The sequence below is a fragment of the Tachysurus fulvidraco genome, chromosome 8, assembly GCF_022655615.1.
Source record: "Tachysurus fulvidraco isolate hzauxx_2018 chromosome 8, HZAU_PFXX_2.0, whole genome shotgun sequence".
Lineage (NCBI taxonomy): Eukaryota > Metazoa > Chordata > Actinopteri > Siluriformes > Bagridae > Tachysurus > Tachysurus fulvidraco.
The window spans coordinates 13,723,361-13,750,480 of NC_062525.1; the positions used below are offsets into that span (position 1 = coordinate 13,723,361).

At 37.6% G+C, this 27,120-nt stretch overlaps 1 protein-coding gene and 1 non-coding gene across 5 annotated transcripts in view; one reads left to right on the forward strand and one right to left on the reverse strand.

Annotated features, from left to right (window-relative positions):
• LOC113662586 (myosin-16) overlaps positions 1 to 27,120 on the forward strand; it is a 38,784-nt gene that overhangs the window by 4,840 nt on the left and 6,824 nt on the right. Inside the window, exons 2-15 of one of the 4 annotated variants that reach the window (XM_047817391.1) lie at positions 5,101 to 5,476; positions 6,649 to 6,876; positions 9,418 to 9,504; positions 9,754 to 9,899; positions 10,541 to 10,631; positions 15,339 to 15,395; positions 19,478 to 19,564; positions 19,648 to 19,893; positions 20,256 to 20,373; positions 20,604 to 20,731; positions 21,291 to 21,487; positions 22,844 to 22,976; positions 24,012 to 24,228; positions 24,769 to 24,905. In XM_047817391.1, coding sequence (XP_047673347.1) covers positions 5,315 to 5,476; positions 6,649 to 6,876; positions 9,418 to 9,504; positions 9,754 to 9,899; positions 10,541 to 10,631; positions 15,339 to 15,395; positions 19,478 to 19,564; positions 19,648 to 19,893; positions 20,256 to 20,373; positions 20,604 to 20,731; positions 21,291 to 21,487; positions 22,844 to 22,976; positions 24,012 to 24,228; positions 24,769 to 24,905 — 2,034 coding nt within the window. In that variant the 5' untranslated portion in view covers positions 5,101 to 5,314. Of the gene's footprint in view, positions 1 to 245; positions 439 to 5,100; positions 5,477 to 6,648; positions 6,877 to 9,417; positions 9,505 to 9,753; positions 9,900 to 10,540; positions 10,632 to 14,021; positions 14,108 to 15,338; positions 15,396 to 19,477; positions 19,565 to 19,647; positions 19,894 to 20,255; positions 20,374 to 20,603; positions 20,732 to 21,290; positions 21,488 to 22,843; positions 22,977 to 24,011; positions 24,229 to 24,768; positions 24,906 to 27,120 lie in introns of those variants that run through there. The other 3 variants (XM_027177514.2, XM_027177515.2, XM_027177516.2) reach the window with 3 other exon arrangements.
• Positions 26,904 to 26,985, reverse strand: trnal-uag. Its single transcript has one exon. It is a non-coding gene; the product is annotated as a tRNA-Leu (tRNA).

Below are 27,120 nucleotides of genomic sequence, written 5' to 3' on the forward strand. Positions count from 1 at the left end.
ACTAATGGATGTTTATTATATCTTTCTGCCTCCACCCCCACCCCCCACTAAAACTCAGTGAAGAATGAAAACTATAGAGTGGGTCGTGGTGGTATTTGATCCTGGGGAATTATTGTAGTCTAAAAGTATAAGTGGAAGAAATTTGGAATTGTTTTGAAATGGGCCAAGAGGCCCCGGGAGCAGGAGGGTGGGGAGGAGGTGGGAGTGGAGGGTTTAGTCCAGAGTGATCGTAGAGAAGCGAGAGAGCGTAAGAAGTGAGCAGAAGTGGATCAGGTTAATCCAATACAGCAGTGTCTACAGGCTGAGATGAGGGAGAGAGAGGAGCTAAAGAAAGCCATCGAGCAAAGCGACATGCTGCTGACTCGTGTCCGCCAACTGGAGGAGGAGAATGCCGGACTCAACAAGGAAAAGGATGACACTTTCATTAAGATCCGTGCTGTAAGTCGACTGGGATTTTACCTGTGAGATTGTTGGTATTTTACGGTTCAGTCACTTGCACAAGGTTTAAGGTCTTTTTTTTGTTTTGATTTTTTTTATTTAATACACTTGTCTAATTGAATCACCCTTGTATTTGGTGGAAAAAGAGTTTCATTTGGAAAAAGTGTCTTATTCATGACAGAACTTATCTTTGTATCTTCAAGCTCAGGAAATTCTGTATTCTGTATGTGGCAGCTCTCACTGAAAACCACAGTCTTGCCTGTTTAGCTGAGCAGTGATGATAAGTAGGTAGCAGAGCTCACTGTTGAGTTATTGCTCCTGCCTTGCCTCATTGGGCTAGAATATGGCAGACACAGATGGCCAGAGACATCTCCATGTGGAAAGGGAAGGCATACTGAGCAGTGAAATTCACAGGTATTTTTTGGATTGGAAATGACTCAGCACTAAGTTCTCCTAATATGTCTGATTATTTTTGCTGCTGATTGCATTAACAGATCCTCCAGATTCACTCATAGGCTACTTTCCATCCACCTCTTTATGCTCTTTTTGGCAGGACTTGAATTACTGAAACTCAAGCAGGATTTCTACATTCAGTCTTTTGCACCCTTCTGTTTCTTTTGTAAGAGTTAGCTTTGTAAGATTAAATTGATTAGCATGTGGCATTGGAACATTTCATATGTAACTGAAATACTAATGCTTATCATCTACAGATCTATAGTAGATGTTCCAACATATAAAGCCATGTGGAGAAGAGTTCCTGAAATACCCCAGGGGGTAACTGCACCTTTTATTGACAGTCGTTTGATTTGATTCGAAACTCCAGTATGTGTAAATATTTGATTTATCATTAATACTGAGAGAATATTGTAACATAGTGACATTTATGGACATTTGTAGACTGGATGTAAATGTAGGTAGCTACCTGGTGATGCAGATTGAAGGACACATTTAATATAAATGTGTGAAATTTGTCCATCGTTACAGGATGATGATCGGCAGGTGTTTGAACCTTGACCATCAGAACGTTTTGGTCGGTCAGTGGTTAACAAGTCACATTCAGATCTTTTTTTTCAAGGATTCCTGCAAAGTATCTGACCAAGTGCCTAATACTGTTGGCTGATTTTAATATTTTCCAGTGTACTCGGAAAAAAGACCTGTGCTTCCCACTTTTCTTTTGCCTTTGTCCTTTATTGTGCTTTCAGCTGTTTCTGTGGGATTTCTCAGTTGTTTCCTGGAGAAAGATCATCATTCCATAAATAATGGGATCAGTGCCTAGTGTGTAGGCAGCCATGCTTCATTAACTCCATGAAAGGCCAATGCAGTCTGCTGGAGAAGAAAGATGTTTAGATTGTAGTCTGCACATAAATTTGCATTAAGTTCGGTAATAAATTGGTTATGACACTTTTATTATTTTTCCCATTTTTATTATTCATCCCATGAATTTGTAAATCCGATTGATCAGAATGTGATTCATTTTCAATAACAACATCTCTGACAGTATTTCTGTCAACAACAAAAAAATCATATTTTATATTAACACTTTTATGCTTGTAGAAAACTGTTGCAACAACTTCCACAGGGACTTGTATAATGGAAACTCAACATAAACTTAATAAAAACAAGTATAATTGTGGATGTGGTAAAGTTTGCTTTGGTTTGATGTTTAATTAGCATTCTTGAAGGAATCTCCAGTGTCATCACTATAGTCAGTAGTTATTTTCCTACCCCTTGCCCTGGCATGTTTTATTTCTTGCATTAATTATTTCAAGGAAAATATCAATATACTATTTGCATCCCGTAGGTAGGTCTCCCACTGTAGCCTTATATTAGCTAGTGTGTTAGTGCACGGAATGAATAACATATTGATAAATGCATAAGATTAGCAAGTTTGATTAGATTGTAAATTAAAGCTTGGTGAACACTGAGGCTATTGACTATCTATTGATGGAGATGAAATATTAGTTATATGTACTATGTACTTTACCCTAGTAGCAGACCTACCAGTATAGCAGGATGTGCCAATTCTTTTAAGCATGTGCACAGTTTTGTTGCTTTTGTTGTTGAAGAGAGCCAGTACAAACTATATCTGTTTTAAATAGTTTCACTTAAACACCTATGTTAGTAGGTAATCTACTAATCTACTAATCTACTCAGGAACATTAAATATATATCAAAATGCATATTATTTATGTGATAAGTATTATTTTAAAACACAGATGCTAAACTGGCAAAACGTAAACTATTGTTAATGTCAGTTAAATAGTTAAAAAACTGCAGCATAAGCTTTTTTTTTTTTTATATCCACCAATAATTATGAAATAAAATGTGAAAATGTGTTTTCCAGAATCATCCACATGCCCTATTTAAACATGTGGAAAAACTTTAAGGTCTGGGCTAGCTTTAGAGTTTTTGTGGCTTAGGGCAAGATCTCTGAATAAAACCCATCTCCTGGTTAAATCAGAGTGAGAGAAGTGAGATTAACACAGCACATCTCATGTATTCTTCTACAATGATGTTTTCTTTAAACTGTAAAACGCCATTGAGCAATTACTCAGATCTGATTTAACCCAGTAAAATCCAGATAAAACTGTAAAACATCAGAATGCAATTTTCACTGTTTTTATGATTATGCCATTTCCTCCATCTGTAAATTTTGTGTACTGCTCATCCTATGCAAGGTCACAAGGACTGCAATGAGCTGTACCGAATTCAAAACAACACCTATATTAAACTGTTTACATGCTGTTTTTGGGATGCCAGTCTATTGTAGAGCACAATCACACTCACTCAAACACTAGGGACAATTTAGGAATGCCAATCTGCATACAAGCCCATGTCTTTGAACTGGAGGAGGAAACAATAGTTCCCAGAGGAAACCTCAGGGGAGAACATGAAAACACAGGGAGAACAAGAAAGCTCTCCTATCCCTCGCTAATTGAATACCACTTTTTCTGTCCTTATTTTAATATGTACAAGGTTTGCTTAATTAGCAAAAGATGGTTGGGGTTGTGAACAAATCCAGGATTCAATTCATTATACAAGTTTATAAAAAAGATGTAGAGCATGGCTGCTTTCACATTTGTTTTCAATTTTATACAAAGGTATTTATTTAATCAATCCCAGTGAATTAAACACAATAGGGTTTGCTGCGAAAGGGAAATGATGTGATAGCATGATGCTTTACCACTCTGAAGCGGATTCATTTCACATCCTGTTGTACGTTATTCAAATTACCAAAGATTATTAATTGAGTGTTTTAAATAAGTTCTTTAATTCTCAACAAGTGGAACTGGAGATTGGATGAAGTATTATGTTGTACCATTTCATACCTTAGCCCTCGAGTGTATTTCTAAAATGATCTATTATTATTCTTGATACTGTATGTCTTGTTGTTGCGCACTAACATACAGTACTTAATTAACACTTCACTATCTGTTACAGGTATATGTGAATGGTGAAAGGGTTTGAGGATAGAGAACTATTAAACCGTTCGATTCAACCAGAACGTATAGGCAACATTTGTGACGTTCAACTCAAAGAAATGGCACCTGAATGGAAAGCTACAACATGTAATCTCTTTCACAGAGCTGACAATGCTGCAAATACTAATGTTTTGACAGGATCAACTTCTGAGCATGTGATCACATTGTCGATAGGCTTAAACATGCTTCCTGGAAACAATTTTTACATCTAATTTTCTGCCACACTTTCAAAAGGTTTGAATGAAAGCAAGGAATCCTTCTTTACTGCTTAATTTTGAAATGCATCGATCTAAAGGGAGTTACCCTGATAACCTCTGGTATCTTCCTCTTTCTATTCTGTAAACATTCACAGCATTTCCAAGGGTGGAAAAAGAGCAATCAAATGATATTCACATCTGGTTCATGTTTGGGGGAAAAAAAAGGAAAATTCCCTGTGAAAGCTAAAGAAATGTGGAGAACTTGTGGGAAGTTGCATTATTATTCATTGTCATCAGTCATTATAAAAATCCCAGAGGTTAAAGAGCATTATTGTGGTCACCAGTGAGCATTGACTGACTGAGCTGACTTTTGTTGTCTGGGTGGATGTGGGTGTAATATTCTGTTTCATGAACAGCTGGCTATAATACTGAAGAGGAGAATAAAATAGATGTCATTGTTGGGCCTGAAACACTCAGTAGATGGATTTATGCTGCTTCTTAGCGTGGGTTTAAAGACAGATTATTTTCACTTTATGAGACAGCTCAGATTCTGGAATGGTCCATATGACCAAAGTAAGTTTACATTTGAAGAGGCCCATACTGTACCTTGATGCTTCGTCACCTGCTTCGATGTTCATCACGTTTCACCCTTTGATGTTTTTAACCGACTGATTTTAACTAGCCAAAACAAATAAAAAGGCGAAACATGTATTGTCTGTTAATTCATTCAAATGTGAAGTCACATTGGAAAAGCATGTTCAATATCCTTTTTGTTCTCCATTGAGTGATGAATAGCATGGCATTTATTCATGGCTGACACACAAACACACACACTGTCTTTTCTTATCTTTTCTTTCTTAGCCCTTTCCGAAAGGGAGAGTCAGTGTCGGTTGTTTAATTTGCAATGACACTGTCCTCGTTTTGTTTCATAGCTACTGTTAGGGTTATGAAAGCTAAAGCATCCTATACCCTGGCTTTTGTAGAATCCTCTGGATAAAGTGGGAGAAGACACCACCTCACTCAGAAGGAGACGTTACATGGTGTGAGGTGGAGTAACAGTGAGCTAACTTCAACATCAAGAAAATAAAACAGGGAGCTGTGAGCACTGAGAGAAGAAGCCAAGTGAACCTGTACATAAAGGTGTGTAGAGTTCCAGTTTGAGGAGCATTTGGCAGTTGGAACCACTGCATCTGGGACATGGAGGCTGTTTGTCAGAACCAGACTGAAGGTTTTTCTGTCAATTGCCAGAGGTGCCTTTTGCTGTCCGAGGATTCAGAAGAAGCCTGTGAGACACAGGTAGAGCCAGAACAAGAGGAACTGGATTGGGATAATTTTAGTACATCCATACAACATCGCCAGGTGTGTGTGTGTGTGTGTGTGTGTGTGTGTGTGTGTGTGTGTGTGTGTGTGTGTGTGTGTGTGTGTGTGTGTGTGTGTTTGAGAGAGAGAGAGAGAGATAGAGAGAGAGAGAGAGAGAGAGAGAGAGAGAGAAAGAGTGCGTGTGCACAAGTGTGTGTGTGTGTGTGTGTGTGTGTGTGTGTGTGTGTGTGTGTGTGTGTGTGTGTGTGTGTGTGTGTGTGTGTGTGTGTGTGTGTGTGTGTGTGTGTGTGTGTGTGTGTGTGTGGTCATTTAACAACTAATAGAGCCAAAATGTTTCCTATTGGTTAATAGGAAATTAGGTGAAGCACAGATGCTAATAATTAATATTAATGTCAAGTGTGTGTGTCTGTGTGTGTGTTTGTGTTGCAGTTTGAGAGCAAGAAAAATGTCAGGTCAGGCTAAATCTTTAATACTGCTGACTGATTGTGTTTAACTAACATATCTAGCTCTATCATTATTTATCAATCATTTCTTTATACTACTGATTATTTTTTTATTATACGTTTAAAATCACTAAGATGTGAAAATAATTTTCATTTAGATTTCTCTGAAAGAATGTCAAAACACAATAAGCATGGAGACAGGATAAATGCAAAATAAATTCCCAATTGGCAAACACTTCCTTCTCATGTTTTAGTGATAATAACAGTAGTTTAAATGAATGCTATCATGTTAGGAAGTAATTTGAGGTCTGAAGTCTGAATAAAGCATTTGGTCTGATTAGTTTTGATAGAACATCTGTTTTATTTTTTTTAAGAATGACTTGGGACTGGATTGTTTTTTCTTCTGTCATGACACGTTTCTGTTTTATGCTCTCTAAATGAAGAGCCATGTGTTTTTGGATAATTCTGTTCATTTTTTTAGAAACAAGCGTTCAGCAGAGACTCATCAAAGCAGCTTGAATATAATCTATATCACATTCATATGTTTCATATTCAGTATGCATATGGAAAAATATTTATTTTGAATGCTACTGACTGTAGTGAAAAATTCGGATTTTGACCTGAAGAGACGAGGTTAAAGAAATGACACGTCTCTTTCTCTGTTTCATCTTTCTCTGACTTCATCTCACCTTCACTTCACCTCACTGCTCTCCTTGTTCATGTTCAATTCTCCACCTTCTCTTTCTCCTCTTCCTCACCACTGTGCAGGAGCAGGAGGCATTGCAGCAGGCCGAGCAGCGCTGTGTACAGTTGGTCCAGGCCAGACGTGAGCTGGAGGTTCAGGTGGCTCAACTTGAATTGCGCGTAGAGCAGGAGGAAGACGCTAACGCACAACTCGCCTCACAGCGTCACACACTCCAGGCTGAGTGCCGTAGCCTGCATCAAGACCTAGAAGAACTGGAGAGTGCGCTCAGTGCAGTTGAGAAAGACAAACAGGTGATGCATAGACAAACGATTACAGTGTCATGAGCTTGTGCTATTCATGCTAATCATTTCCACACTGGTTTCTGCTATGTACCTTATTTGTATAGATTTTGATGTTTCACCTGTCATTCAGGTGCAAAGAAAAGCATTTGAATACACAGTACATGTACAGTACATTTACATTTTACTGTTAGTCCTTCAGGTATTTTTTTATTATTAATATTTCTAGGCTCAGTTTTTATAATAGTATTTCTTCCTCATCAGCGTTCTTACTTCTGTCATCTGGTTGTTTAGTTCATTGTATTCTGATGAATGATTGGATTACTGCATTACCTTGAATGCACCTTGTAATAAATTTTACAAAGCTGTACTGTCCTTTGTTTAAGAACCGGTTACTTTTTGTATAATAAATGGCTAATAAGTCATTTGTTGCCTACGGAAGAGTAATGGGAGGCACTCAAACATCCAGTTTCTTTGACAGGCATTTTCTTTGCTAAACCTTACCGTACCTGATATTGAACTGAACACAAGAACAGACCTGTACTGTCAGTTGGCTCTTTCTCACTCTGAACAAAGTCTGTTTGCACTTCACCTATTGCCATAGCAACATAGCAAGGATGTGAATGATTTCAATTTCATTATAAAGTGCAGATAGGTTGTTTTTTTTTACTTTTCCATTAGTATTTCTCAAACTTAATCCTGAGCTTCACCATCAAACCAGGTTAAAGTTTATTAGCCTTTTTTCCACTACAAATGAACTCCACTGGCTCTCAAAATAACCTTTTATTTCAAAGTTGGTGTACCTACTAATCATTCCTCACTCAATTCCTTATTTACATTTTTTCTGTAATCAATTGGCTTCAATAACAGATGGTTACTAAAATTTTTGTCTGGTTACATACTACAGTTTGATGAGTTTCTGCCTATAAAAGTTTGAAAAAGCCTTGAGGTCAGAGTGGAGTGAAGCAACGGTACTGATTTTGAGATGAAAGCCTTGCCTCCTCCCCTCCATAAGCACTTCTGGTTTACATCTGCTTTTCAAAGTCTCAACAAGACCACATGCACACACACACACACACACACACATGCGCACACACACACACACACACACACACATGCATGTACATGTGCATGCACACATGTACACAAATAACATCCACTTATGTTTTTAAGAGAGAATGCATAATGTTTATCAGCTGTAATGGCTGTAATAATAATAATATACTCTCTCTCTATTTCTTTCTTTCTTTCTCTCTCTCATTCTCTTCATCTCGCACCCCCCCCATCTCTCTCTGATTCCATCTGACACACTCCTTCTCTCATTCTTTCTCTTTCTCTCATTCTCCATCTCTCATCCTCGCTCTCATTCTCTCTCTCTCTCTCTCTCTCTCTCTCTCTCTCTCTCTCTCTCTCTCTCTCTCTCTCTCTCTCTCTCTCTCTCTCTCTCTATCATTCCCTCTGACACACTTCCTCTCTCATCCTTGCTTTCTCTAGCTAAATGAAGTGTAGTAGTGTGCATAGTAGTGAACATACAGTAGGTAAACTTGTGGTCGATTTTTGCAGCTAAATGGTTTTTATACCTCATTCATCACAGTCCAGTTGTTCGTATTTAGCACAGTAGCCAGCACCTTGATCTCAGAGAGGACACAGAGACACGTGTAAGAAAGCTCAGGCTTGATGTTTTAGAGAAAAGGTCACTCCAGCGGGATGGAGAGAAGTTGTTTCCTGGCTGCTGTACTTCTTGAATCTCACTCGGCTAGAACACATGTTGAAGGCTGTTAAGATCTGAGATCACATCAAATCGGCAGAAGTCCAGCTTTTATCAGCTTACTAGGAAGGAATTTTAGAGGAGTACACAAGTTTTTTGTCTTTTTTTTCTTCTTCTTTAAAATACATTTTTTCATGAATTACAGTAGAATAAATTGGTAAAACAAACCTTAAGTTCCAGGGAATAGTCTAAGGACCCATGACTGCTATTTGCTGAAAAACACAAGGGAATGTTATAGAATAGGGAAATGGTCATGAACAGAATATAGTCATGAACAATTTGTCTTAAGTGCTGTAATCACATATATCTCAGAAAATTCCCTACAATTCAATGATTATCTTCTTTGAAGGACTATGAGTGTATTGTGCAGTAAAAGCTAGATAGTGAACAGTAGAAGCTCCATTTGCCAGGTTATCACCATTTGTAATTTAGAATCTGTGGCAGTGGGCTGTTTTTTTCCTCACCCCATTGAGCGTGTGTGTAAAGAGCCGGTACTGTTCATACAGATAGATGGATAATTGAGTCAAATAAAAATTATATCCAGGATGCAGTTTAGTGTTTATTTCTTGGTCAGATGTTTTAAATCTACTTGGAATTTGCATTGAAGGATTGGATTCGATTAAGCTATCGAGCTGCAAACTTCCTCTGACAGCCTCCACGGTTGAGGTAAACGAACGCATCCCAGCTGTGGATCAAAGATGGCAGCAAGTCAGATGAGAATCAGAGTTAATGTTTTAGTGCCTCATATGCTGCACAGACCGTAACATTTCTGTTACTTTTCACAGAAAACCATTGAAGACCTACAGTTTGAGGGGGAGAAGGTGAACCTTCTAACTAAAGAGAAAGTGAAGTTGCAGGTACACATCGAGGAGGTGAGAACTGCAACCTTTTTCTGTTTCCTTTTTCCCGGTGTCATGTTTGGATGATGTCATGGCTGATACCCAGAGCAATATCTCTCACTGATGCAAAATAATTTGTTTATTCTAATGCAGATTTTTAGAATAATATCAGTGATTAACTTAGATGCACTAATCAGTAACTAAATCACTGAGTTCTGAAAGTTTATGGAGCTCGCTGGTCTGAGTGGGATGTATGGCTTTGTGGTGTGTGGTGTGTCACAGTTGGAGTACCAGCTGGAACAGGAGAGGAAGCAGCGCTCTGAGCTGGAAAGGAACAGGAAGAAGTTAGAGGGAGACAGTAAGAACACCATGGAGAACCTCAGTGACCTGGGCAAGATGAGGGTCAACCTAGAGGAGCTCATCAAAAAGTGAGTTTTTAAATGTCTTAGATTTACTTAGGATTTAGGAAGCTGAACACCTTTCAATATCCATTGGAATTTTTTCAAAGTCAAGTCAAAAGGAGATCTTTGCACAAAAACAGATGTTAGATGTAAGTGTCTCAGTTCTGTAGAAAAACAGATGTTTGGATGCCTTGTGGCTGCTATAACATGATATCTGCTTGGAGTGCCGTTATCTGAGCTTTGATGAGTTAAAGGCCTTCAGGCCCTCAGAGCTGTTCAGGCTTGTTAGTATGCACTTACCATAGCAGACCCAAAGATAATCCCCAGAACAAAAAGATAACCTCAATGCAGACAACTAAGTGCAATAAGAAATAAAGAGAATGCTATTTTATATTGTATATAGAGTATATAGAGTATATAGAGTATTCAGTATATAGATGGACATTAGAAATTGTCCATTCTTTGGAGAGTTATTTATTTATTTATTTATTTAGTTAGTTATTGGACCACACTTGACAGACATTTTAATAACCCTTCAGCTGAGATGTGAAACATGAGATGATGTTTCTCAAACCTTATTACACCTGATTGCTTCTTAAGCCATGTCATACACCTCTTGCTCTTTCTCCTCTCTGTCATTCTTCTTCCCCTCCTCTGGATCCTGTCAGGAGAGATGTGGAGATTATTGACACCAGCAGTCGACTGGAGGCCGAGGAGGCACTGAGTGCAGGGCTCCAGAAGAAGAATAAGGAGTTGCAGGTGAGGCGTGTGGGGGAGAGGGAGCATTCCTGTCTTTCAGCGCTCCTTAGGTCCCAAACTCTGATTTGTGAGCCTGTGCCTCTCGACGCTCCCATCTTATGCTCTGAGATGGCAAAAACATCCCTAAGAACATACCTGATAATGATCTCTCTGATGTAAATCCCCCTTAAAATATTAGCATGGAAGGGTCTTTGAAAATAGACAGGAAAAAGGGGGAAAAAACACAATTTATACAAAAAAGCTGCAAAAAATATATGATGTATAAATTATACTCTAACTAAATTATGTTCAGTATTTGGTTTGTGAATGCACCTTTGCATTACTTTCACAGGAAGTAACATCAAATGTTAATCTCTGACTGTGAGCCAGCCCTGAAATGTAACACTGAGACTTCCAGCCATATGTCTGCAATGCAGTAATGATAAATAAGTTAAAACAGCCAGCCCTGGACAATCTGCAGAATATGTTACCAGGCCAGAGTCTTTATTCATCACTTACTTTAATAACTTAATCTTCAGTGTCCTGGTCAGGGTCACAGTGGACTCTGGGAACACCGAGAGTGAGGTGGAAACACAGATTAGATGGACTGCATTCTATTACAGGGCAACACACACACACACACACACACACACACACACACACACACACACACACACACACACACACACACAAACACACACACACACACACACACACACACACACACACACACACACACACACACACACACACGCACACACACACACACACACACACACACACACACACACACACACACACACACACACACACATTTACACCTAGGGGCTACTTATTATAATCAATTCTCTCCTCATTTAATACATTTGGGAGGTGAATCTCCTCTAATGCATGAAGAATTGATCATGAGCTATTGCTGGAACTGGGATCTCTAAAACTATGAGGCTTTAAAGTTCTATTTTGAGTTCTTACAATGATTAAAATAATTTGTCTTGTGGCATTATGTTATTTCAGGCATTGTTGTAAGGAAAATTCACAAATACTGTACTAGGTATCACTAATACAAAATGCTCTCCAATTCAACTGTAATTGTGTCTGTTTCAACCAAAAAACTTTTGTTTGTTTAGTTAAAATGCTGAACGTGAAATGAAATTTAAACCAGGATAACCTCTGTCACTCATTCTGTCACTCACTCAATCGTTGCGGTGTTATATAATCGAGCAAGTCTATGTTGTTTTTTTTTTATTTGATCATGTGGTCGGATGAGTGCGGATAAGTGGTAGAAAATGAAAACGATTGAATGAATGTGGTCGGATGTTGCTTACAAATGAACACTGATCACAGGTATGATGTCAACATCAGTGGAAATACTTTTACATACATATATAAAACCCTACAATCTAATGAAGTAGCCTTTATTTTGTCACATATACATGACAGAACAGTGAAATTCTTTGTTTGCATTTCCCAATTTTGGAGGTTGGGGTCAGAGCACAAGGTCAGGCATGATACAACACCCTGGAGAAGTTAGAGTTAAGGGCCTTGCTCAAGGGCCCAACAGTGGTGGCTTATTTATTATTTGGTAATATTTATACTTTGGTATTCAAATTTCCCCCAATTATTACTCAATATATTCAACACACCCTCTCTCGAGGGTATTCCATCCTAACGACTCTTCCTCACTCCTAACGCCAGTCTCACCTTCTCCTTGTTCCCTTAACGAGGCTTAGCAGGCAGGGAAAGATCCTTGACCCTTGAGGATACAAATTTGTGGAATCCTGCCAACTTTCCAACGACTGAAGAAGCTGCTCGGATGAGTAGTGAAACATTTCGGTCAAAATAGAGTCCAGTTAAAAGTCCAGTTTACATTACTCTTACAACTTCCAGAGTGCTTATACAAATAACAAAGCTCTCTTCTTCTCTTCCACCCAATTACTAACTACATATCGATTAAAAATCTATTTTAGTAATGTAGAAAAAAAATATATAACATCATCTGATATCTGCTGTGTCCGTCTTATATTACACATTGTAGTTAATGTTTTAGCTATCTGATGCGTATCTGTAGATAGATAAGTCTCGCGACGAGCATCCTTGACAGTATAATATGTCAAGGTGCTCGAAGAAACCAATACTCATTACTAATTTAAAATAAGGCATCTCTTTTGCCTCCATAAAGGTATTAAATTCAGTGCAGTGAATTTCAAAAACTTTGTTTAGTCTTGTTTAGTCTAGTTTATAATAGCATTCACCAGCTATATTTAAGTTATACAGTAGTTACATTTTCTTTGCTAGCTTTACTAGCATTGAGACCATAACTAATATTAAATGGCTAGAAAGTAAAATTGTAGCTAACGGTCAGCACCGTTTTTATATTGAGTTGAACTAAGAGTTATGTTTCAGGTATTATTTCATGATTGGTCAAATATTCCTAATATATTAATAAATCTTTAGTCCTTATGTCTGAACTGCTCAGAAAGACAAGACATCCAGAGAGATACCGAAAGTGACAAAGTATGCAGTTACAGTACAATACCTCTCTGATCAAGGAGGTTTTTTCCGTGCCCAGAACATAGAGGCTCTTGTGCACGCACGGCTGAAATGGTATTCGAGTGTCAGTGAAGGTAGACGTGTTTTCACGTAACGCCAGGGCATTATCTATATTACACAATGCGGGCTTTATGGACAACTCTCCATTAATCACAGCTTAGGTGGACCTGGAAGGAACAAAAGCTAAGCTGGTTTGACAAGAGCCCCAACGCGTGTTATTTTAGTAGTCCAACCGATCACACCCGTTCAGGTGGAGCCTTTCGTTAAACATACAACTGTGCGTCTCTTATCTTGGATTATTTTTCAGCACATATGATGTTTACGGTTTGAGTTTCAGCATCTAGTCCGTCACTCAATTTCCCCGATGTCTTTGTTAAAAAATGTTGGATAATATTAGTCTCTTTATCTCCTTTTGTGTGGGCTTGAAGAGAAATCCTGTCACTAGCCAGTTAGATGATCTAATGTCCTGGTTCTGTGCAGCACATAGTAAAAAGGTAACCAGGGTAAAATGTACACTAAGGTCAAAGCAAAGGAAAATTGATAAGAGTTTGGCCTCTCCAACTGCCTCTACTATTGAATATCCTGTGGACACATGTGCAATCAATTTCTAGCCTATGATGATGGTTAACCATAAGAATCCATAAGGAAGTGTAATTATGTTGACTGAGACAACTGATTAATAACAGGGTTTATACCAATAGAGCAGAACTTTCTAGTGACGTGGATGAAGTCAGTGAAGACCACAGCAAGAATCAGAAGCTTTACTGAGGAGGCTAAAGGGGGTGTGGAGTTTTCTTTCAATGCAGTGAATCAACTGTGTGTGTGTGTTTGTGTGTGTGAGTGAGTGAGTGAGTGTGAGTGTCTCTGCATTCGTATGTGCTAGACTGTTTTGGTCTAACTGCTGCTTGGCCATGGCTGTGCTCTCTGCTGAGGTTCTGCGCTGGCATGTGAGTTTCTGTGCATTCTATCCATGCACATTATTTATTTTGTAGCTATTTTGTGTAAATTTGCTCAAGCTCTGTTGTAGTGTATATTTTGCTGAGCTTTCTGGGATTGAAAATTCTGTCTATTTACGTCTATCCTGCTGATTTGTACTGTTATAAGTGAGTCATCTCTGAATGTATGGATGCTTTGATTTTAGATATTTAGATCGATCTGCTCATGATGAACGTGTGTGTGTGTGTGTGTGTGTGGGGGGGGGGGGGTGTACAGGCACGCACGTGCATGCAGGTTGCTGACTGATTATCAGGGTGTACATTATAGGATGTCCTCCAGCTATATAACTTCCTCTGTAGATTAAAAAACATACTGTGTGCCAGAAGACAAAGCAAACAATTAATTTACACACTTACTCACTTTTTTAATTTAATCATGGGGCAGGTATAAAACCTGAGATTACCTCCCACATTGAACAGTTTTGATATTCATTTCAGGGTTTTTTTTTTAAAGAAGATATACAAGATAAAATAATGTATAACAGTGAAATACAGTGCTATTTAAATCCTTGGTGCTTTAAAGACTTTACAAAAACTGCAGCAGGGTTTCTTTGTGATTGCACTGATTAGTGATCTTATCTTACAACTGGACCCAATTAACATGGACACGAACCAAAAGCTTTTCTTTCTATCCTTGAAAAAAAAAACAACATGTTTTTCTTTTTTGTAAATCAGGAAGATTTCTATTTATCACAATGAATAGAAATTCTCTGCTAATGTAATATAATGACTTGTGAGGAGCAGATACTAACTATGAGGCATTCTACAGATAAAAACAGTGGGCAAACAAATTCCTGGACTAAATTGCACCCTGTGTTAAAAGCCACCGGTATGTAGGACTAAAAGCAGGACTAAAAGAATTCTTTACCACAATACTGCTCTTTATATGGCAACCTCTTCAGCACACTTTAAAGGACAAGACACTGCAACTGCATTGCAAAGCTGATAGACTAAACATTTATGCTTGGAGAAGAGAATTGTTTCCTTTCAGACTTTTATTCTAAACGCAAATAAACTAAAGCAGATGGAGTACGAGCGCAAAATAAGAACAGTGTGTGTCAGATTACATTGTCTCATGGCACTGATTGATTGCCTTTTTCAAAATAAAAGTGAAATTGCCGTGAAATCGAACATCACCGTCTGGATATATTGACTTCATCTGCTTCCGTTCTCCAACCTGCAGGTCCGCATCGAGGAACTGGAGGAAGAGCTGGAGGCAGAGCGAGCCATGAAAGTGAAGGTAACTGCTTCAACTGCTTTAAACTACTTTCATTCTTGTGGATTTCTATCTCACATACAGTACGACCTTCTCCTTTAACTCTTTATATCCTGTTTATAATAAAGGTTTTATTACTTTATATTTTCCTTTTTAATACTTTAGAAACGTGTTAAAAGTCTTGCTCAGATCATCTCAGAGAGACTCACATTGGGAGGATTTGCATTTATACTGTAAAGGATTTCAATCACATCATGAACTTACCAACAAAGCTGCATGTGATTAAAGTAAAAAAAAAAGTGAGACAGGATTTAACTCCAAACCTGCAGATAAAAGATGGCCTCTGCTGTCTAAAGCTGCTAATCCTTAGCAGATTTGAGGCTGCTTACAGAGGACAGGTGTGCTAATTTACCATATGTTTGGCCTGTGCTTGCACTTAGGGGTAGTGAGTGTGTGTTAGCATCCTAGAGAGAAGGGATAGGGCGGAGAGTGCTCCTGTGGTTTAGCCCAAATTATTTGCACCTGGAATAATAAAGCTAAAATATTTAAAATCTTGACAGCTCAACCTCATCCTCCAAGATTTTCCCAAGAGCTTGATGAAGGATACCTTCAAGATTTATCTGTTGCATAATCTTTCAGTTAAAACTAATCATATATGTGTGTGTGTGTGTGTGTGTGTGTGTGTGTGTGTGTGTGTGTGTGTGTGTGTGTGTGTGTGTGTGTGTGTGTGTGTGTGTGTGTGTGTGTGTGTGTGTGTGTGTTCTTTTCAACTGCATTATTGTGCAGTGTTTTTAGTAGTGTGTTAGTAGAAAATAAAATAAAATAAAATAGCCAGTGTTTAAACAATTTTTTCCAGAAATGTTCCACAAACTAGAAAAGATATCCCAAATAAATAAAACATTTCAAATTTTCTCATATTCACTCAATTCAAGCTTCTATATTCTTTTCTTTTCTTTTTTTTTCTTGTAAACAAAGTATTAAATTAAGCAAAATCAGTTTATTACTGTATTACTTTGTTTATTTTTACTTTACAATCAATCATTTTTAAAAGTTTTAGTTACTGCACCTTCTGTTTTCCGTACATTTCCAGAACATTTCTAACCCGTACCTGCACTTTTACACATTACAGCATAGAGAAAGCTGATAAAGAAATATTTTTGATGATGCGACATGATGTCTGCTAGAGGCACATGATGACATGCCTCCGGGCTTCGTCTCCACACTGGGTGGCATTCTTAATGGAGCACAGCTCTTCCATTCCCTGAGTCTAAGCCAGAGTGGAGTGTAAAGAGTCATGCTCAGACATGTACACCTTTATCTCTGTTTGCCTACCTGCACCTCCGCAGACCCTTCTCACTCACTCTCTTACAAATATCAGACGCACACAGTCCTGCCATTGTTCTCATCTTTCTTTATGCTGATAGAATCCTGAGATAATCTGCAGAGAAATATCTTTTCCAGACAAAGCATAAACTAATATCAATCCTTACTGCCATGAGGTTAAATACACTTTCTTTAAAACATGTATGGTCTTTTTGACCTGTTTTATGTAAATGTAAATGGGAGGTCGATTGACAGGTGAGTAAAATGAACCTAATATTGACACACTGAAGCAATGGAAAAGTTTTCTGCCAGTGCCAGTGACAGGTCAAGCGTATGATCCTTCTAGAGGTCAAAGGACATGTTGTTGAGCTTGCCCAGGCTTGCAAAAAGAAGCCCCTCTTCGGTGTTAAATGCAGTTTTCACTTTATCAGTTTAAGACACAAAAGGTCATGAGGGTCAAAGGGCTGCAACCATTCTTCTAGATTACTGCCTCCTAAATCTCCATGCTAGCAGGAAAGTGCAACCTTCAGTCAATCTCATGTGGCTGCTACTGATACTATATAGTACTGTACAATATATATATACAGTACAATACTATACTATATATATATAATACTATATATATATAGTATATGGAAGGTTGCACTTTCCAGGTAGCATGGAGATTTAGGAGGCAGTAGTCTAGAATTTAATTCTCATTTTCTTCTGATCTGAAAATCTGGATAGGCCTTTAATATGTTTGCTTTAATTTAGAACGATTTTGTGCTAGTATTACATACCATAGCAACAGTAACCATGGGGGGCAGAGCTTAGCAGATGATAATCACACCTCAGGGTATGAAGAGAGTTGTGATTGGGCACAAATCCAACATAGTGGTGATGGAAACGCAGGAAAACCATGGATTGGAATGAAAAAAATGGCACAGTGTACTAGAATTTAGTTTAACACAATGTAATTCATTTCATTCTTAAATGCTGATGTTGTTTCTCACTAAGAAGATGAACTAATGTTTAAACAACAGGCTTCACTATTTAACGCGGCATGTCTTTTGCTCACTCTTGTGCTCATTGCTTACACATACGCCATTAATGTTTCAGATTTATTTAACTTCACAGTTACATTGTATACTAAAGATAGACTCATAAATCCTGATTATCCTTATTATCTTTATTTTTAGACTAATTATAGACTTAAAAATACAGTTCAATATTTCATTATTTGTATAGCACTTTTAACAGTGGATGTTGTCTCAAAGCTGCTTTACAGAACATAAAATATTATACAAAGATTAATATTATACAAAAGTTCAAGATTTATATTAGACTCATATTTAAATGTGTTTGTATTTATCCCAAATGAGCAAGTCTGAGGTGACTGAGGCGACAGTGGTGAGGAAAAACTCCCCTTGAGAGGAAACCTTGAGAGGAACCAGACACAAAAGGGAACCTCATCCTCATTTGGGTGACACTGGAGGGTGTGATTATAAACTGTTATAAACACCAGATTTATTATGAATGATGTCATTTCTACAGTCAGATACAGTCTGACAATTGTGTATTGATGATGAGGAGGTTGTTGTTCTCAAGGACCGTGTGTCTAAACTCCGAACACTATCAGGAAGGAGATACGAAAATGCTCTCCCGCCTTTAGTAGATATTGATATTCTGGGCACTATCTTCAAGTCCTGAAGTTGTGGACGTTTATTATAAATTATGTCCATTATATAGTAAATACTGATATACTGTTGGTCTACTTGTTAACAGTTTATTTAAAAGACACCTACCTAGGTCCTTGTAACATATGCTTAAAGTACTGAATAAATTGTTCATAAAGCAACACTATAGAATTTCTGAATGTGCATGTCACAACTTCTGAGGTATCAGTAGTATAAACTGTTTTATATATATTAAAAAAAATAGAAAAAAGTAGGATTTTTGTTTTCAAATTCAAACGTGATTACCACTTTAGTTTGAGAGCCGTAAAAACATTTGTCTGTTGTTTTTTTTTTAGATAAATGAATATGGATAGGAATTACGCAAATGGATCTGTATTAAAAACGTGAAAGGTAAATTCAGTTACAACGCTGTAGTAACTGATAGCCTCATTGCCTCATTAGTGTACGTGAACTTATTTCATCTCTTTAACCCAAATTGACAATAAAGTTTTAGATCAGTTATTTGAAACTTCCATTGTCTTGACGGCGTGTGAGCTAACAGTAATCAAGTAACACAATCTTCAGGTTGAGTTTACTCATGTTTTTTATGCAGCAGGAGAACTTTCATTTCTAAATGTAACCATTGAACAGTAAACATTACAGATTAGTGATTTAAAGCATTGCATTACTACTCAGAAGGTTGTGAGTTCGAATCTCAGGTCCACCAGGCTTCCACTACTGGGCACTTGAGGAAGGCCCTTAACACTCAGTTGCATGAAATAAGATTAAAACCGTAAGTTGCTCTAGATAAGAGCGTCTGCAAAATGTCGTAAATGAGAAGATTTCTCAATACTTCATAATTGTTCGGTTAGTAAAGTTAAACTAGTAACTTCCAATAAAACATTTTGATGTTGACAAATCCTCTTCAATTAATCAGTCTTTATCTATGTCTTATTAAGGTACAGTGTTGGTAAGCTTATAGATGACTGATTTTTTCCTCACTCTTCACATGCTATAGCACTGCATAATCTGCGAGTGAGTTCTTAAGTGTTAATTCTACAGCTTTAAATAAACTGTGTAAGAGTATGGCCTTGTACTTGCTCACTGAGTGTACGTCTGAACTCTCAGGTGGAGAAGCAGCGTGCAGACCTGACCCGAGAACTGGATGATCTGACAGACCGGCTGGAGGAGGCAGGAGGAGTCACAGCCTCTCAGGTACATTCATAGTTAATACACTAATAAAGGAAATAACTTATCAACTTGCATGCTGAATTTATGGCTCACTATATGTGCTGTAGATGGAGATGAATAAGAAGCGTGAGGTGGAGCTGCAGAGGCTGAGGCGTGAGCTGGAGGAGTCTTCGGCTCAGGCTGAAACGATGGCGTTGGCTCTGAGGAAGAGGCACGGAGACGCACTGGCTGAGATGAGCGAGCATTGTGAGGGCTTGCAGAGGACTCGTGCCAAACTAGAGAAGGAGAAGCAGAACTTGTTGCTGGAGGTGGACGATCTGGCAGCTTCATTGGACACCATGCAGAAAGCCAAGGTCAGAAACCTAGAACACCTTCAAGAAGGATCTTCTACTGTTATTCTGGGCTGTAAATGTTTTAACTCTAGTAGGATAGGATCAGCATGATACAACACAGGAAAAGGGTTGTTCAAAGCCTCGTTCCTATCCTTAATAATACCAACAGCGATTAACGAAAAATGAACCAAAAAACCCTCTGAGGTACATTATCAAAATAGACATATAATTTATGTCTTTTGGAAAACTGAATGGATATGGGGCATTTTCTTATTAATTGTACATTATGATTTACCTGTTTGATGACTGCTTATGCAGCGAGGCAGCATAAAGGAATTCCATGCATTTGGCTCAAAGCTAATGTTGTCTTTGTATAATACCAGGCATCCACTGACATGCAGCTGAAGAAACTGGAGGACTTGCTGTCTGAAGCCAGTTTGAGGAATGAAGACCTGCAGAAAGCTCTCACTGAGGTCACTGTGGCCAAGAACAGACTAATAGGTAGGAGAGATAATGTGGCGGGAAAACATGAATATATAGATTTAAAAACAGTATAGACAGATTAGAATAATTTAAAAGATACGTGTTATTTTTTTTTATAAAATATTATCCAGGTTAATGTACATACAGTGATCTTATGCTGCAAACAAAAAGTGTGTATGTAAAAAGGATTTTCTTTAGTTATGAGCAAATACAGTAACAGGATCTTTTTGGTCACGACCGTTCTGTAGCTGACAATAATGAGCTGAGCAGGCAGGTGGAGGAGATGGAGACAAAACTCAGCCAGACAAGCCGCACTAAAAGCCTGCTGATGGCACAGCAAGAGGAGCTCAAGAAACAGTACGATGAAGAGGTCAAGGTGTGTTCTTTTACTCACATGCGAAATAGGATATGATCTGAATATGATGCCATTATGTTTAAAGACACGCCTGCTCGTGAATAATGTTTCTGGTTATACTGTACACATTTCTTTAGTAACCACAACCCCTTTCCTGATTTCTGGCTGTATCTTTATGCACATAAACATTGGAGAAAATATTATGAAATATTCCTGTAAACAATCCTGTCGCGATTATGACTTTTTGGTCAGAAATTAATTGTCATACACATAATTTCCATTTTTGATAAGAATTTTATGATGCTTTTGTTATATTGATTTTTCGACTAAAAAGTTTTCAAGGGAAGGCAAATAATAAATACTGTAACAACTGATTATATAAAACCTATTACTGTAATATAGCACAACCATAATAAATATATACACACAAATCACACCAAATATTTTTTAATTGGGTATTGTTTTCAGAAATGCGTGTGTGTGTGTGTGTGTGTGTGTGTGTGTGTGTGTGTGTGTGTGTGTGTGTGTGTGTGTGTGTGTGTGTGTGTGTGTGTGTGTGTGTGTGTGTGTGTGTGAACAGAGTAAATTGGCACTGAGCAGCAGTTTGGCAGTAGTGCGACAAGAGTGTGAGTTGCTGAAGGAGCAGCTAGAGGAGGAACAAGAGAGCAAACTGGAGCTGCAGCGCCTTGTCTCCAAGCTCAACAGCGACGTCACACACTGGAGGAGCCGCCATGAGGCTGACTCTATCCAGCACAGTGATGAACTAGAGGAGGCCAAGTACATGTCTCGCATACGCACACACTCTCACATCCATACTGTATATACACACATGCATGAGCAGTTCTAGTGTGCACATGCCAATCCCATGTGCATACCTTATAATGAACCATACAAGTTAAACAATGACTAATTCCTGTCCAGTCAAAGCATCTTGTATGACCCTAGACGTGTTAAAGCTTTCTGTTTACTTTGGGCCGAAATGATTATTCATGTTTAAAATATTCATCCCAATGCATTGTTGAATTTTCAGTTCTAACTGGTCCGAAGGTTCATTCGATTCATTGATCTTATGATTCTTATGATCGTTTCTATAGTAACTACTGACACAGGGATTCTGGAAAAAGCAGAGGATTTCGTGCTACATTAACTGCTGTAAATAACACATGTAATAACTGATTATGATGACAGATTCTGCAATAAGCCTGAGCCATTTATTTAGCATTTCATGGAAGGAGAATCCATGTTTTTTGAAAAAGTTTTTAAGGTTGATCACAGTTTTTTCAGTAATATGAATTTTTTTGGGGGGCTTAAAAAGCAAATAAAGCTGGTGAGGTAAAAACTGTTGCTCTAACATGAGATAACAGGAACGAACCTGGTTTGTGGACATTCAAAATGTAGCATTTATTAAGTGTTCATATAAAAATGTGTTGCCAGATTGCTGCTGTGTAAGAGAAATAAAGCACTTCAGGATCTATAGTGATACAGGAAATCACCATAGTGTTAAAAACTTCTGTGTGGTAACATTAACTTTGCCTGTCGGGACACATCACATCATATCACCCCATCATGAATTATATTCCTAAATCAGCAAACCTGGTTGTGTTTTATTCTTCACATAAAGCTGGGGCTATATTGAAATGTCTCCCACAATGATGCTATTCATTTCATTATCAATTTGGTCTGTATCAAGGTGAAAAACCAAACAAACCTGTAACTGTATTTCCTGTCATATTTACCTCCTTTCTGTTACATTCGCACCTGTGCTCACACACCTGTCAGTACAGATTTTGAGAATATTATTGAATAATACAGTTTTTATCATTATATTGTGTCAAATCAAACAGTCTGTTTTACCATTGTGTTATCCATTACCACTGAACAGAACATAAGGGTTCAAATGAATGATGAAATGAATAGACAGGAGACAGTTGACAGTCATGTCATGACAGGAGGCAAATATAATTAACCTAATCCAGTTTTACAAGAAAGGAAAATGCTCTTTAGGAACTAGTCAAACCGGATACAGGCCCATTTTTTTGTTTGACACTTTATACAAGTATTTAAATAAATAAATGGAAATACTTTTTTTTACTAACTACTGGAAATTATTGTGCAACTGTTGTGTGTCTGCAGGAAAAAGTTGCAGGTTCGGCTTCAGGAGGCTGAAGAAGCTGCAGAGGCCACACAGGCCAAGTGCTCCAGCCTAGAAAAAACCAAACAAAGGCTGCAGGCGGAGGTGGAGGAGCTCTGTTTGGACCTGGAAAAGGTAAAGAAGCATTTCTCCAACATTCTGAACAGTGGAAAAACTTTCACTGTTACTGGAGACTCCTTCCACAAAATCTAAATAATCATCACTGAATATGAAACTTTACCACCTCAACTTGCAATTTTTTTATCATCTGTGTCTTAAAAGTTGTTACCATGGAAACAACGATGCATTAGTACAAGCACATTCATACAGTATAAACATGTGTATTAGCTGCCGTTAGAGAAATTATTCAACACTTTCTGACCAATCATAAGTGAGAATTCGAAGGCTTTAGTTAAATATACACATTTTGCTTAAGATTGGCTATAGCTTTATGTGATAAGACCATCTGAAATTATAAGATTGTATTCATGTACTCTATCATAAAAAGGATTACAAGCTAAGATTAATTAGGTTTACTTTTTTAATGTTGTCTCTCAGGCTCAATAACAAACACTCTGCAGTGTGATATGATGATTTGAGCAGACATCATGTTCATCATGGATATTATTTCAAACACATTCTGACCGAGCAAGCTTTTAATTTTTGGCCACATTAAATTATTAATTGTAAATTGTAAAGAGATAATAGATCACAATCTGCACAAGCTATAAAGTTATATAAATATAATTAGCACATTTTGGGAAGATACAGTGTCCCTAAAAAAACAACATCTCTTATAATTAATATAGTTTCATGAAATTGTTTATTTGAATAGACTTTGTTTATTCAATCAGTTTTGGAAGTATGCATGTATGTATGTATGTATGTACGTACGTACGTATGTATGTATGTATGTATTTATTTACCTCTGGTAAAAGCAAAATTTGATTTATTGGATTTTATCAAATAAAATGCATAGTTTCTGCTTTGTTCATAATTCACGAAAAAAAATGTCTATTGAGTCTTTTTTTTTTATTTAAATTTTGTTACAAATAAACTGAATCAATTGGAGATATCAGCGTCTTAAACCATATCGACTCATGGCCAGAGTGTTTTGTTACACATTATCTTAAATATTTAACTAGATGCTTCATAATTGTAATACCACAGGCCAACAATGCCGCTGCGGTGATGGATAAGAAGCAGCGAATGCTTGATAAGCAGCTGGGGGACTGGAGGCAGAAGTGTGAGGAGCTGTTAGCCGAGGTGGAAAGCTGTCAGAAAGAGAGCAGACAGCATGCCGCCGAGCTCTTCAAGCTCAAAACAGCCTACGAGGAATCTGTGGAGCAAAGCGAGGCTCTACGCAGGGAAAACAAAGCCTTCCAAGGTAAAATATGCAGTCTCTAAATTACATTAATGCAAACTTAATGCCGTATGTTAAATGACCTTAAATGACCAAATGCTGCCTGATCATGTTTGACATGTGTACTGCTTTTCTTTGTTTTATAGTAATTACAGTAAGTTGTCAATTAAATTACAGTAAGTAAAGCTGTCACATGAAGATTGGCTATTGGCTAGTATGACAGTCAAAATCAATACACATGACTCACTTAACCCACACATACATTAATTACTGTTCAACTACACTGGTATTATGAGGGATTAAGACCACACAATGCCAAAATAATCTTTCCTTTTTATGATTGGGGTTAAAAGAGAAAGCTATAATTAGCTGTGCAGAATGTATCCAGTGTGGGAAACATGCTGACTCAGTAGGGTTCCTCAGGCAGAGGTGGTGTATGGTGTGAAAAACCTGCCATATTTTCACATAAACACTGCTGCAGTTCGTTACCACCAGCCCTGAAATTTTATGACACTGAATCTAAAGTCTGTTGTGTAACTCTACACAATAATGATGTTATTTCAGAGGAAATCGCTGATCTTACTGACCAACTTTCGGATGGGGGAAAGAGCGTTCATGAGCTTCAGAAAATGAAAAAGAAGATTGAGATGGAAAAAGAAGAACTTCAGGCTTCACTGGAGGAGTCTGAGGCAGCATTAGAGGTATGAAGTGGAAAAATAATCAGAGCTGACCTTTATAAAAATAATAATAATAATAATAATAATAATAATAATAATAATAATAATAATAATAATAATAATAATAATAATAATAATAATAATAATAAAGGACTCATGATGGTTTTAAACTTGGTGCTTTTATAAGGTACAATACGGCAACATTATGAAATAGATAATGCATGTAATTCATTCATTCACATAATCTGGTAACTCATTCCACTTTTACTGTATGACGTTTATATAAGCAAGCAAGTGACACTCTTCAGTAGTCCTACATTCAAAACTTGCTCTTGGTAGCAGTGGGATTCAAACTCAAGGCCCTTAGTCTTTATGATCACCTTTAATCTGAACTCAAGCACAAATTGTCAGGTCATTACACAATTATCTTCTGCCATGGTGCTCTGCATAACTGCTACTGTATCCTTGTTTACTTTCCTTGGTAACTTTACATTCTATGACAATTTCTTTTCCACAACATACCAAAGTCGAAGGTGGAAGCAGTGCAAATTGAACTCACCTCCAAAAAGACTGGAGCCTAAAGCTTAATCTTAGACTGCTCAGACACATTACCCTGTTAATTCTGTTTAATGCCCCTGAAATCCTGGGAAAATTGGAAATGGGTTAGGAGTGTAAGAAGGTCTACATTCTTAGGGGAAAAAGATTGTTTAAGCATTTCTTTGTAAAGATTTTTAGCTGTTCTATGTAGATTGCAAACACAACCTCCTAATCAATACATCATTGTCAGACTGTATCTGACTGTAGAAATGACATTATTCATAGTATCACTCTCCATTGTTTATAACAATTTATAACCACAACCTCCGGTGGCACCCAAATGAGGATGAGGTTCCATTTTGTGTCTGGTTCCTCTCAAAGGTTCTTCCTCATCCATATATGTCTAGTATTTGTTTTAAATCTTGGTAAACTATTAAACTTTATGTAATTTTGCATTCTTTTTATGTTCTGTAAAGCTGCTTCGAGGCATTATCCATTGTTACAAGCGTTATACAAATAAATTGGAATTATATTGAATTGAACTTGCAGAGGAACAAACTGAAGAACAATTTAGATTGTTAGGTTAAGTCGTGGCCTAAATTACAGCATGATAATGCACATTATCCTATATATGAATACTTTTTTCAGTTTCTTTATTTGGCAGACACACTTATCAAGGTAACATAGAGAAGTGCTCTTAAGCCAGTAAATACAGCCTGGTACTGGTTAACAACATCAATGACTAAGTGCACTATCAAATAAAAACCCTGTTGGGGAAGTCAGATTGTATGAAAAACACACAGACAACAATACAATTTTTAAATAACCAAGGGGTAATTTATGTACACCATTAGCAGGTACTGTATGTCATTAGTCATCACTTGAAGACAGCTCAGCTTATTATCTAGTGAATGTTCTTTCCACCACCTAGGCACTAGAACAAAGAAGAGCCTTGATGCATGCCTTCCTTATACCCTGGTGGAATGGTAGAGCCAACACAAGCAGTACTAAATTAAAGGAGGGAGCATAGAGCAGTGCAGGTGATGGTGCATTTTTTGCTTTCTAGACAATCGTTAGTGTTTTAAATCTATTGCAAGGACCAGGGCCAGAAATCTTCTAGGTTTTAGAAGAAAGTGGGCATGAGAATTCCACAGATGAGGGAAATGAGGAGATGAACATTTTGGTGGCAGAAGCCAGCAGTAGAGAGGAAAAGGAGAAAGGGTTTTGAAGGTATGATAGGGTGCAGGATGTGCAGGACCATCTTACTCTGAGAGATGGTGGGACCAGTCGAGCAGTGCTAGTAGATTGGTAGTAGATTCAATGCATATAATCAGAATAAAACTTCAAGAACCACAACACTAGGTATAAATCATTCTGTTATATTGTTATTTTTCCCAAATAATCAGAATAACACCGTACAGTGCGATCAAATTCAATCTCAAGGTCTAAAAATCCCACATTTCCAGATATTCAAAAGACCTCATATGGCAGCGGTGGGATTCGAACCCACGCCTCCAGAGAGACTGGAGCCTAAATCCAGCGCCTTAGACCGCTCGGCCACGCTACCCACATATAGAAGCGCATTTTTTTAAGTCTATTAACAGTCTAGTATTATAAGTCTAGTAACAGGAAATCATCACATATTAATTAGGATAGAGGATTTATAATAGATTAGCTCGACTTTTTAGCTCGATTTTAAGGG